Source organism: Engraulis encrasicolus, chromosome 4 (genome assembly GCF_034702125.1).
Source record: "Engraulis encrasicolus isolate BLACKSEA-1 chromosome 4, IST_EnEncr_1.0, whole genome shotgun sequence".
Taxonomy (NCBI): domain Eukaryota; kingdom Metazoa; phylum Chordata; class Actinopteri; order Clupeiformes; family Engraulidae; genus Engraulis; species Engraulis encrasicolus.
This window is the reverse complement of record NC_085860.1, coordinates 17,578,615-17,591,319: the sequence shown is the minus strand read 5'-3', so window position 1 is coordinate 17,591,319 and position 12,705 is coordinate 17,578,615. Positions and strand designations below refer to the sequence as shown.

Sequence of the window (12,705 nt, the reverse complement as noted above, 5' to 3'; positions counted from 1 at the left end):
CTGTAACTTAACTTGAAAAACATATGCACAGGATGCCAATTAGATAGTCCTTACATAGAGTCTAGGCCTAGAATTTGCCACCAGCAGTTGTACTCCACACCTGTTGCCCCTTGCTGTCAAACATCATGTGTTATTCTGGAACGGGAAATGTTCCATGTTTGCTTAAAACAAGCGTGCTCAATAAAATACACGTTAAACCCCGTAACGTGCGTTAGAATCTAGAACTAAATACGTAATTTTGCCGCGTAGACTAGGCGCCCTTCTGTTAACGTGGGTGGAAACCAAAGATGTTATCTTGGGTGGGAGCAACACAACTAGACTGAAAAGTTATTGGGTGGAACACAGCGTGCTAGCTGGCTACCTAGCCTGTCAGCCAACCAAGCAAACCTGCGACTCTGTGTCGGGGAAGTGCTAGACGACAGCGGATGGAAGGTTCTGTTTTGGCTGCTGTCAGTGTTTTCAGAGTGTAACTATGGGGCTTTCCCCCCGACCAGCACAAACTGGAAGAACAAAATTCGAAACTAATGGTCTGTAACTACGATATGGACTCTGTGGTGATCCTTCCACCAACAAAAAATGCTAGTTAAACGAAGTTGAAAAATGTGTATGGTTAGGGATTTGTCGTCGCCGATGTCTCCGCTGTTGTCCAGGAGGACAAGATGGCAGCAAGGCAGGCGTTCTGAGCATGGTGTGGGTAAAATTTAACTCCATAACATGTTCGGAAAAGGCTGGAGTTCAGGCTATTGTAACGGCCTGTGAAGGTACGTGGTTATTACCTAACGTATGTGCAATATCCAAATGTCTTTACATTTGTCTATCGTACCACAACAACCAACGTTAAGTTAGTTCTATGGCTAACATTTGCCAGCCAGTGCTAGCTAGCAGGCTAGTCAACAGTCTACGAAGTTGTGTTGGCAATATGTTCTTGTTTTCCTGGAAGGAAACGGAGCTAGAGCTGTGGATCTGGTGTAACGCATTTTCCATGCTCTCTGCTCTATCGAATATTTGTGTCAAATTAAGGCCTGCCATTGTAGCAAAATACGGCGAATGCAATGATCCTTGCCTACGCAGTTCAGTAGCTACTAGCACTGTTGAAGGCTAGCTAGTGAATTTTATCAACTGCTAACATTACAGCAGCTGTTCTAGAACTATTCTTAGAAACTCTGAGTAATGTAATGTTTGATAATGCCAGCTACTATGTTCTAACAAGAGTGACGACAATGCCACTGAGTTAAGTTTAGACAATTGGTGGTCTATTGACATTTCAACAAAGTGCTAGCTCAAAGTATTAATTAAACTGAAAGTGTCCCTGTGCAAGGCCCTACAGATCTGCACTTGGAACGTAAATAGTCTAGTTCTACACGAGTTCAGAGGGCGAAGATAATTTGCTCAGTGTGTTATAGCCTAGGCATGTAACAGTTCACGTTATGTAATCCAGTTTATGCCAACACTGCCGGGTCCTCATTTTCAGTTTGGAGGGCTGTATTCAAACCACCTGTTCAGTTGTCCTGTTACAATATTCAAAACAGCGTTTACTGTTGAAACGTATTTACAGCAGGTGAAGATGATCTAAAACTTCTCATGTAGAGTTTGTCACTCCATCAAGCGTTATGTCAAGCAGTGCCTCAGCTGACTGCCGCCTTCCTTACTTATGTCACCCTTGGTTACTATTGTTTGTCCAGAAAACAACATTAGTTGGCATTAGTTTACTATAGTGATAAGCCTCTAGTTGTAACATGTCTCCAGACTTAGCCTTACTGAATGCATTATGCAACAAAAGTTCAACTTCTGCCTCACCGGTCTGTTCTGTTGGCTTGAACTATGTGTCCCCTCAGCTCTCATCCCATTTGTGACAATTATGTCTAGACACACTGATTACCTTAAAAGTAGACTGTTGAGTATTGCAGGCGACTGTATTAGTAATCCACATTACTTTGGAAGACTGATGGTATTTGCCTAGAGAGGGTTTGAAGCAGATTATTCTCTAATAAGACTTTTTGGATGGGGGGGATAGCATGGAGAAATTCTATTATTATTGTTGTTGTTATTGTTATATATATTTTTTTAGTTTATTTGTGTTTATTCCAGTCACCCATAGCATGTTTTTTTAGTGTGCATTGTTTGCACTGACTTTAGCTATGCTTTGCCGTGTTCCTCTGCCCTGAGGACAAAGTGTTCTTCACCGACAAACTGTTCTGTGCTGACAGTACACTGCACTGTTTGGGGAATCGAAGCTTGGTCCCTGTGGTGGGGTTGTGGAACTGTGCTCCATATACCTGTTAATGTAGTTGCACTTGCACATGTTTATTGAAAGTTCTAGTTTGTTTCTTGTCTTCATAACCGGAGTTGTATAAAGTAGAAATAGAAGCACCCTTACAGATGTAATTACAACACAGTATGATATTACAAAGTTGAAACCATGTAATATCATACCACTGGTGTTGTAATTACAGCTGTAAGAGTGCTTCTACTTATACTTTGTACAACTCTGTTCGTAACTGTATGTAGCTTGATGTGAAAATGTCAAAACACTACTTATACGTTCTCTTTCTTGCCCTACAGGTATGGCCACACAGGTCCTGGTGTACCCACCGCATGTTTATCAAACCCAGTCAAGTGCCTTTTGCAATATAAAGCAACCCAGAGTTGTGCTCAGCCGCTGTGCTGCATACCACGAGAGGATCCCACAGGTGCGTGTGATCGGCATTAATCTAGACGACGACGACGACGTCGCGCCCTTCTCAACTCATATTCCTCCCTCAGAGACTGAGGTGTCAACAGTTTGCAACAGACATCCAGCGGGCGATCAGGAGCTGCAGAAACCAGTGCGGAGCGAGCAGCACCTGTCGTTGTCAGCAGCAGCAGCAGCAGCAGCCCTTGAGCCCCCAGGAAGAGTCTCCTGCTCTGAGGAGGCAGCCTCAGCACAGCACGCAACAAGGCCGGAGGGCAGCCGCCGCGGAGTGACTGCAACAGCAGCCGTTCCAGAGTCTGACGGTGGCGGCGGTGGTGGTGTCTGCAGACGTGGTGGTGGCAGCTGCAACAGCAGGAGCAGGGCTGGAGGGCGAGAACTGGGGAAAGGCCCGGAGGATAACACCAATAACAGACGCGGTAGCGGTAGTGGTAGTGGTAGCGGCAGCAACGAAGGCTTGGACTTGGTTGCCAGGCCTATGAGATGTGGTCTTGATCAAAGTCAAAGTGGGGCTTTTGAGAATAGTTCAAGCAGCACCATGCAGATAGTAGAGGACTGTTCCACCCTGCCTGCCATGTTGCAAACTAGTGTAGGGAACACAACGACGGCGGCAGCGGGAGCAGTGGTCCCGCTAAAGGAGACCGGCACTACTGGGGGTGGTGGTGCTGGTGGTGCGGCGGCAGGAGCAGCAGCAGCGGTGACGAGCGGCGGCACCGTGGAAGGGGACTACCAGCTGGTCCAGCACGAGGTGCTGTGCTCCATGAAGAACACCTACGAGGTGCTGGAGTTCCTGGGCCGCGGGACGTTTGGTCAGGTGGTGAAGTGCTGGAAGCGCGGCAGCAGCGACATCGTGGCCATCAAGATCCTGAAGAACCACCCGTCGTACGCGCGGCAAGGACAGATAGAGGTGGGCATCCTGGCTCGCCTGAGCCGGGAGAACGCAGAGGAGCACAACCTGGTGCGGGCCTACGAGTGCTTCCAGCACCGCAGCCACACCTGCCTGGTGTTCGAGATGCTGGAGCAGAACCTGTACGACTTCCTCAAGCAGAACAAGTTCAGTCCGCTGCCGCTGAAGGTGATCCGGCCCGTGCTGCAGCAGGTGGCCACGGCGCTGAAGAAGCTCAAGAGCCTGGGCCTCATCCACGCTGACCTGAAGCCCGAGAACATCATGCTGGTGGACCCCGTGCGGCAGCCGTACAGGGTTAAAGTCATCGACTTCGGCTCGGCCAGCCACGTGTCCAAGGCTGTGTGCTCCACGTATCTGCAGTCCAGATATTACAGGTGAGCACCATGCTGGTTTTAATTATTCATTATTATGAATGATTAGTTTTACAAATGAAAAGATGTTGGGCAGAGATGTGGAGTGGAATATTCAGGTGATGGGTTTTTTTTGTACATTTATTTACCAAACGATGACTGGAACATTAGAGTCAAAGGCAAGATGCTTGATTTATTTTTGTTGTTGTTTTTTTAATGACAACATGTACTGCTTGTGCTCATTCTCCGCAAATGGACAAACTGTACTCAAAATAAGAATTTAGCAGTCTGCTTGTTGATGGTGGTTATTACAGGAATGTGTTCGTTCGAAGTAAGCTTTAGCTTTAGTTTAGCTTTTAGGCAAACTGTGTGTTCTCACAGTTGCGGCGCATGTGCAGGAATAGCTACACCCAAAAGTATTCTGTTGCACAACCTGCTTGAAGAACAGCTATGTCTGTCAGGGTGGAGTAGCTTTATAGGGCGTCTTGTTTTGGTATGCAAAACGAAAGTTCATACATAGATTCTTGAAGCTCGTCGTAGAATGCTAAATGCCATGCCGACAGAAAAGTGGGTGGTTTCTGGCTGTTTGAAAACACTTTCACATATTCACATGTGCCGTTGCACTCTGCCCCCAGGGCTATGAGTTGAGTTACACGACCTCAGAAGCACCTGTGGAACTTCGCAGAGAACACCTTCACAAGTGTCATCATACCACTACAGCGATATGTGTGTTTCTCATAATTGCATTTGACAGGAGTGATTTGTGAGAGACAGTAAAACCCTGGAACAGCGGTGTGCCGGGGCAGGCATTCAGTACTTCCTGTTTTTTATGCATTTTCGCCTGTGCTTCAGTTCCTTTACAATCAGGCCTTGCACCCACATTTAAAAGAAACTGAGCTCTTGAAATGCTCTTTCTTCACGCATTTTAGGTGTTGAACTTTTGCAACATTGACTGAGGCACGGCAACACTTCCTCTAGAGAAAAAAAACCCCAAAACAAAACACTTCCTTCTCCTATACCGTACTCTGAGAGACCCTTTGGACATTATGTAATAGGCTACTGCTCAGACAGAAGTGTTACACTGTGTTGGGAGTGAGCGTGCTCACTGACGTGAGTGCACTTCGCTAGGGCAGAAACAGATGACTGGAAGCTGAACAGGAAGCATTTCTCAGCATTCACAGCTTTCCTCAGCTCCTAATTCCATTCTTGTTATTTTTTTTAAAAAGTGGTAAAGGTTGAATGCTGGAACTTAGTGATGGGACTATCGGTCAGTTTGGCGGCGTGACCTGGCCAAATTCTCTCTCTGAGAACCACCATAATCCATAATACAGTGTATTTCAGAGCCCTCCCAGCACTATTTAGTGATGCTGCATCCGCATGTTTTAGAAGCATGGGGCCATACATTTAAATTGAAATCTATCTAATGTTGCTACCTAATAGGCCTTTGTTATTAAAGCCTTTTTTTGGTTATCGTCTTTACTTGAGCGTGTCCCTGCTTCAAGATGGACCTTCAGTGTTGTGTGATAAAGATCAGTGGGGTGTGAAGGGTTGACATGTTCAGTGAGGCAGCACTCTGCTCGGCTGTTCCACGGGCCCCCAGACTGCTAAATGCAGATGACTGCAGACCAAACACCATGTAATTCCAGCCCAGCCAAGGTCTTTAACCCCCACCCCGACAACAAACGTGCACACACCCTCACAACAAACACACTGGCACGACCCCCACAACAAACATACACCCCCCCCCCCCCCCCACACACACACACAACAAACACACTGGCACACCCCCACAATAAACAAACAGAGACACACACACACACACACACACACACACACACACACACACACACACACACACACACACACACACACACACACACACACACACGCGGCTTGTGACACATACAAAGCCATCTTTGCTACAGTTCAGCTCAGTAAGATGGCCCAGATTGACAAAGTGGCTCCTTAAAAGCGTGTTTTTCAGGAGCCTACAGCAAAGACAAGCTTGCTCATGTTGACAGCACATACTGACAGAAACAGCAGTGGGTGTCTAGTCTCGGGGACTTGCTGGGTTTTCTGCTGAAATGCTTGCATCAAGCTGGGCTTTTTTGGACAGTCTTTCCCTTTCTGTTCTTGTGAAGTTTGTACCAAGAAGTGCATCCTTTTCCTGACAAGGTACTTAGTCAGACAAAACATATGCACTGTTGCACATTTCAGTGTGGATCTGCAAGGCTGGCTGTAATACAGAATTTAGCTTTTGTGTCACCTCATTCTGACACGTGCATGCATACATCTTGGCTAGATTACCATTGGTGGCGGTACTTTAGTTTTCAGACCTTTTATTAACATTTGTGTTAAAGTGTATCAAGGTTACTTCAGCTGTTATTAACTATATGGCACTTTTAAAAATATGCTATCATCAGCTGAGGTGCTTCTTTCTTGATAATTCTGTGAAGCAGAAATTATAAAATTAATTCTTCTAAAAGTAATTTTAGAAGAATCAAATAAAGGAGCTAGGCTGTGGCTTACCCGGCTCTGGTCGGCCCTTGTCTATTTCCGCTCAGCTTCGTGAGCTTACCTGTGGGTCTGGAGGATCTTCAGATTCACCCTGCTCTGCTCCTGAACCACCATGCAATAGAACCAATCGGGATCACAGGAGTTTCAGAGATTTAACATAGTCGAGGTTTGAACTTAGTGGAAAACTGTGAAATGCAACAGTTGTTTCGGACGGCAATGGCCGCTCGTATGGACTTGCTCATCAACATTCATTCTGAAATTTGAACTGTATTTCCAAATCTGTGCGTAATTAAAGTAGCCCCTCATTAAAAAAGTGGTTTCCCCAATCACGTGCAATTTTTGATTTTTTTTTACAATAGACAACTTTGTAGACCAACGCATATGGCATGGCTTCAGATGGATGTTCATGGAGCAAGGAGGAAGTCTAGAAGTCTGCATCTGGCGATAGCAACTCAAACAATAGGCCAACATGTGTTATCCCAACCACCATCCCACTACCTTAATTTAATGTTATCATCTATCTTGGCTGTTGACAAATTGCTACGACATATTAAAAGCTAATAAGCTGCTAAGATGTGCAATTTATTTAATAGTGCAAAGTTATCATATTTTATGACGTGTTAGTTACTCAAACTCTGCCTAATATGTTTGTGAAAGAGAATAAACTTCAATCAATCAGTGTAATACCCCCCACCTTTGGATATATGGTAAATAACTAAACAGAGACACTAAATGGTCCTCATATTTTAGACATCCTTGAGGTAAGGTTTCATTTTATTTTTTTAGTAGGCTATATATTGCCTTTGCTACCGTACTTGAGAAGTAGCTGTAGAAGTCTGTGGTTAGCGTTACTAGGGCGGCTGGGGATAGATTAGCAGCTCGTCTGTCTGCTCTATCTGACGTATCGGTGACACTGGCTCCTGATTCTAACAGGACTTTAGCCTCGCTAATTAGCATCAAATGAACAGCCTCCTTTGCTGGTGGAAATTGGGCCCCAAGGCCTTCTTGGGGGGCCTATCCGCGTCAGACTGTCCTCAAAAACCAATCAGCAGAGCCTGGGGAAGGAGAAAGTAAACACTGCAGAAGGCCAACACAAGGATTGGAGCACATTTTCCACACACCGCAACATGTTTGCTTTCATGCCTTGTGGTGAAATTTCCAGGAATGTTAATTACAAATGGCTTTTTATCGCCATGTTGAATGTTTTAAGTGGCAGAAGCAAAAACAAATTAGATTTTGGAGTGCAATTAAAGGGATGCCATTGTTTTTATTAAAACACAACAAGGAAAAGCCACTCATTTCTGGTCATTTCTTCCAACAAAAAGCCGCTGACCTTTTGTTTGAGTTTGGGTATGGCTTGTTAGGAGAGCAACCTGATAGATGTGGCTGAGCTCGTGTGTTTAATGGGGAAGCTACTTCTTGTTGCTGGACTGCCCTGAGTCATTGAGTGCATTGCATATTTAGTGCTTAGCCTTAAACTGCCTTAAACTCTGCCTAGCAGCCACGTCATTTTCAATTGGCTTACATGGCAAAACATGGAGATAAATGGGGGTTCTCCACCCCGACGCGTCTGTGATTTAAGTTCAAAATCTTGCTGTATTAAACTATCAAAAGTTTAATACTACAAGCAAGGTATGACGTGAATTGATTTAAATACACTTTCTAAATTTAAGCATCACATTCAGTGTCATCATGTAGAGTAAGAGACGCTGACCTATGCTCTTTAGACTGCACTCTTTGAAATCAGTTCCAGTCATAATCAGATGTGGTTCACTTTTCTGTAGCTTTCTGGTTGCTACATTCCAAATGATCAAGTGTATCTATGCTGTTTCCTTGACATGGCATCTCGTACTGACTATCAATAGTCTTTTCACAAGAAGATACTACGTTACTAGTACGAGTACTATACTAGTACTGACTGAGGCAGTGTGGTTTGTGATGGTGTGAAGTTAGTTTGAAAAATCACAATGTTAGCCTAATGCTTTGCAAGAGATTGCAATGCATGATATTGTAATTTTGAAGGAGCGATGAGCATCAAATCGCTTGTTTCTTCTCAAAACACGGTGTCGATCTTCGCCTTCAGTTGTGCTTTCTTTCTGTTAAGCTGTGCTTATTGTTATTGTACCGTTTATGTTGTTAAGCATGGGTGGTCGTGAACATCAGCTTTCATCTGCATGAAACTTGAGATTGTATATTATGAGTGTCTTGTAAGATAGCGCTGCTAGCAGTACCCAGTCGTTCTCATTAGGGTAGGTATGCATGCAACGTCACTGGACTAAAATCGGTTTGTTAGTCCTCGGTCATCAGCTTAGCCCTGCGTGCCCTTCCCTTCCAGCAAGTAGAATGACAAGGCCATTGGCTGAATAATTAACACACAAGATCAGATGGATGTAGGTCGGCTTACCTAGGAACCAAAGTGGAGTAGGCTAGGTAGTATTTCAGTGTGCTGTGCTGTATGTGCTGTGCTAACATGATGTTCCAGTAGCCAGTATATACCCCCCCTCCCCCCAAAATCAGTTGATGCGACACCATTTCTGCTCAGCTGCGCTTCACTTATGTCAGTAGTTCCCAAACTTTTTCAGCTGGGATCCCCTTCTGGACTTCAGAATTTTTTTGTCCCCGACCTCAGTAGGGGTCCCAACCCCTAGTTTGGGAACCACTGTCTTGCGTGTTTTGGTCTGGTCATGTTGGCTAGGCATCAGTTACGCCTGTTCTGACTGCTGTCTTCTTTAGGAAGTGTGTTTTTGGAGCAGTGGTTCATGGCTGTGGTGAAGCGATGCCCATTAGGTTAATCGTGTTGCACAGGTTGACATGCCCTTCTGGCTAATCACTACGCGCAGGAGCCCGAGCGAGTTAAACTATGTTCCATGTAAGTGTAGCACTTATCTAGAGTGTAGTTAGCCGCTAAAGCTCCCATTCCATGCATTCTTTTTCATTTCATACAGCCCGTTCTGAGCTCCAAGGGGTGAGCTTGGCTCAGTGACTCAGTGACGCTGTTTCTATGTCACCCAGTCGTCCATGTTCCATCAACACTCAAAACATCAGTAGTGTGCGTGGCGTATGGCGTAATCTCGGCATGTGTGTTCAGTCCATGTTATGGGTTACAGACCGCTCCCTCCTATGGCTTATTGCTGCAGCAGCAGCAAGCGGCGGCAGCAGTTGTACTGTACAGGAACGCTATGTGTCGGTTATGTAACCTGCCACTCCCAGTTAGCCGCTGCCTGAACGGCAATGCTGGGGCCCGGCCCGGCCCTCTACTCTCAACTCAACTCAACTCCGCTCTGCTCTTGGGCTGCCTAAAAGAGCGCTATGCTGTGCACACTGCTGCACAAGCTCAGATATGCTGCAGCCCAGACCACAGGCATGGCGGTTGTATTCGTACACGGTACACACACACACACACACACACACACACACACACACACACACACACACACACACACACACACACACGAAAGGAACACTTGATGTCAGCCAGCGGCACATGATCTCTTTGACCCAAGCCTGTGATCCAGACCGCTCTGGGAGCAGAGGCAGTCAAGTGTGTGTGTGTGTGTGTTGTGCATGCATGCGCGGGCCCGCGCGCCTCGTCGCTGTGCACTTGCGCTGGCACGCCACGGCCCACATAGGCTTGCGTGGTTGTGCAATACATTTGAAAGGCAAGCAGCTTCCTGCTGTGATGAATGGAAGACAGAATTTCCTGGCGGAGTCTGGGAGGACTTACAGCCATGCTGCCTGAACGATGATGGGGAGCTGTGTGTGTGTGTGTGTGTGTGTGTGTGTGTGTGTGTGTGTGTGTGTGTGTGTGTGTGTGTGTGTGTGTGTGTGTGTGTGTGTGTGTGTGTGTGTGTGTGTGTGTGTGTGTGTGTGTGTGTTCATGTGGGCCAGGGAGCAAGCTTAGATACTTTCAGGGGGATTCTCAAGTCATGCAGACCACTGGGATATAAGCTGAAACTAGAGATTTCTGTTCAAACTGGACTTCCTCATTCTCATCTTAACTGCGAAGTGCATAGCCTTGGTGTTGTACGTGCGTGCACAATATGCAACTGCAATTTGTGTACATTCGATTGTGTGCACCCCCTCCCCCTCCCCTTTTGTGTAATCGCATGAATACCCAAAAGTCCACAGGTCAAAAATTCAAAGTTTTTCTTAAACTTGCGCACATTGTGGTGTGTGTGTGTGTGCGTGCATATTATGATGTCAACGTCTAGGATAGGTCAGCCTCGCAGCCGACTACCCAGAGATAATGCGTCTTGCTGTTATGCAACCAGACATGTTTTGCTTCTGCTAGAGGCAAGCTCTCCTTAACCACTGGGCCATGTCTGTGCATTAGCCTAGTCAGTCACTGAGGTTTGCTTTGTCGCTCCCTCCCATCCCGAGTCCAGAGTCCCTTCAGCCCCACTGCCCCGCCCTTGAGGTGGGCCTGGCCCGCTCAGCTTTCTCCCTTCGGCTACAGTATGGCTATTTATGCTCCGCTATTTTTTCCCTCTTCCTCCGTCAACAACTGCTGCTTGCGTAAAGTTGTCCAGTCAGCACTAATTTGAGCCATAAGTGCCAAATTTTCAGCCTTACTTTGTTAAGTTAATCAGCATTTTTTTTTTCTTCTCCTTGTTGAAACACCACCTTCTCACACCGCCTCACTGAGCATGTACGAGAGGCTTAACATGTTCTCAGTACAGCTTGTTTCCCTTCTTTTCTTTTCTTTCTGTTCTGTTCCCTTACTCACTTGACTAGGAACTGAGTGCTAATAAGGCTCCTTGGCCCTGAAAGGCCTTCAGGCTCTCGGCTGACCTGGGACCTGTCTCGACTCAAAGCACGACTCAGACTCAGAGAGGGGGGGGGAGGGGGGGGGGGGGGGGTGGGGGGGGGGGGGGGGGGGGGGGGGGGGGGGGGGGGCAGGCCTAATTGGCCATATTCCTGTCATAGCTCAGGGCTGCTCGTGCTCGGCCTGGTGTTTTGACTGGGGGAGCAAGTGTGCGGCTCGCTCTTCCTTTTCGAGCTGCCACAGAGTGCTCAGGCTGAGGCCCACAACGCCACACGCTGCTGCTGCTGCTTGTTGGCAGGCGCCCGCCACCTGGGTCTGCTTTGTTTTGACAAGTCGTCAGCTGCCTGCCTCGCTCTTGTTTTGATCACACGCAAGCATGCACATTTTCTGCAAGTCGAGTCTGCTGTACAGTACATGTTTCAACCCTTTTTTTTGTTTTGTTTTCTCACTTGCTTCTTTTCTTCACTGCTTGCGCTATTTCAAGATCAAGAATGTGGTTAAAGTGAGAGTGTATATCAGCAGTAGCAATGGAGGAATGGAATGTAGAGGGTAAGCAAGCAGCATCCTCAGATGCTACGATGAGTGCATTCATATGTGACACCAAGTTGGCTGATTGTGGTGTGTGTGTGTGTGCGTGCGTGCGTGCGTGTGTGTAAAAGCTTTTTCATTTATTCACTTTTTACCTCCACCAAGGATGTTTTCGGTCGCATTGGTTTGTTTGTCTGTTTGTTTGTCAGCTGGATAACTGTCTTAAAAAGGTCATGAACGGATTTGGGTGAAATCTGTGGAGTTGTTGGAAATGACAAAAGGAACAAGTGATCATAAAGGCAGCACAGAACATCATCGGCTGCCCTCTTCCCTCTGTGGAAGACCTGTACAACACCTGCCGCCTAAAAAAGGCCAATTCTATTCTCTACAGCAGGGGTGGGGAACCTCTTTCATTCGAGGGGCCACTTCAAATTCATCCAAGGGCTGTAAAAGTTCTCTTGAGGGCCGTAATATGAACCCAAAACAGGATTTCCCCCTGCACTTTAGAGCTATATTGAAGGCAGCCACCTTTTAAAACAGATCCCACCTTCTCTAGGTCCCCTGAACATGGCTTAATTGTATTGCAAACATATTTTCTAAGATTCCTTTACAAAATATGTCATATTACATGTGAAGCTGCATAACATTATACAATTATATCGGGGGTCGGATAAAACGGCCTCAAGGGCCGCAAACGGACCTCGAGACATAGGTTTTGATAACTCTTCTAATATATTTTCTCTCTTATTTTAATTAATTGCTTCACCAGACAACAACCGCTCAGTTTTGTTGTACTTGTTACAATGCCAAATTAAGAGAGTCCATTGCCGATTCTATAACTTATTCTATTAGATAAGCTTAGAAGAGAAAAAAAAACTTTCGGCTTGATGTCTTCTGTGATGGGAATTGGGCTGTTGAGTAACCCATGATTACCGTAAGTAAGATCAGT

General features: G+C 46.2%; 1 protein-coding gene across 2 annotated transcripts in view; it reads left to right on the top strand.

The window, feature by feature from the left end:
- The first annotated feature begins 291 nt into the window (after positions 1-291).
- Positions 292-12,705, top strand: part of LOC134447373 (homeodomain-interacting protein kinase 3-like) — a 42,731-nt gene continuing 30,317 nt past the window's right edge. Inside the window, exons 1-2 of one of the 2 annotated variants that reach the window (XM_063196821.1) lie at positions 292-761; positions 2,563-3,970. In XM_063196821.1, coding sequence (XP_063052891.1) covers positions 686-761; positions 2,563-3,970 — 1,484 coding nt within the window. In that variant the 5' untranslated portion in view covers positions 292-685. The remainder of the gene's footprint in view (positions 762-2,562; positions 3,971-12,705) is intronic. The other variant, XM_063196820.1, reaches the window with a different exon arrangement.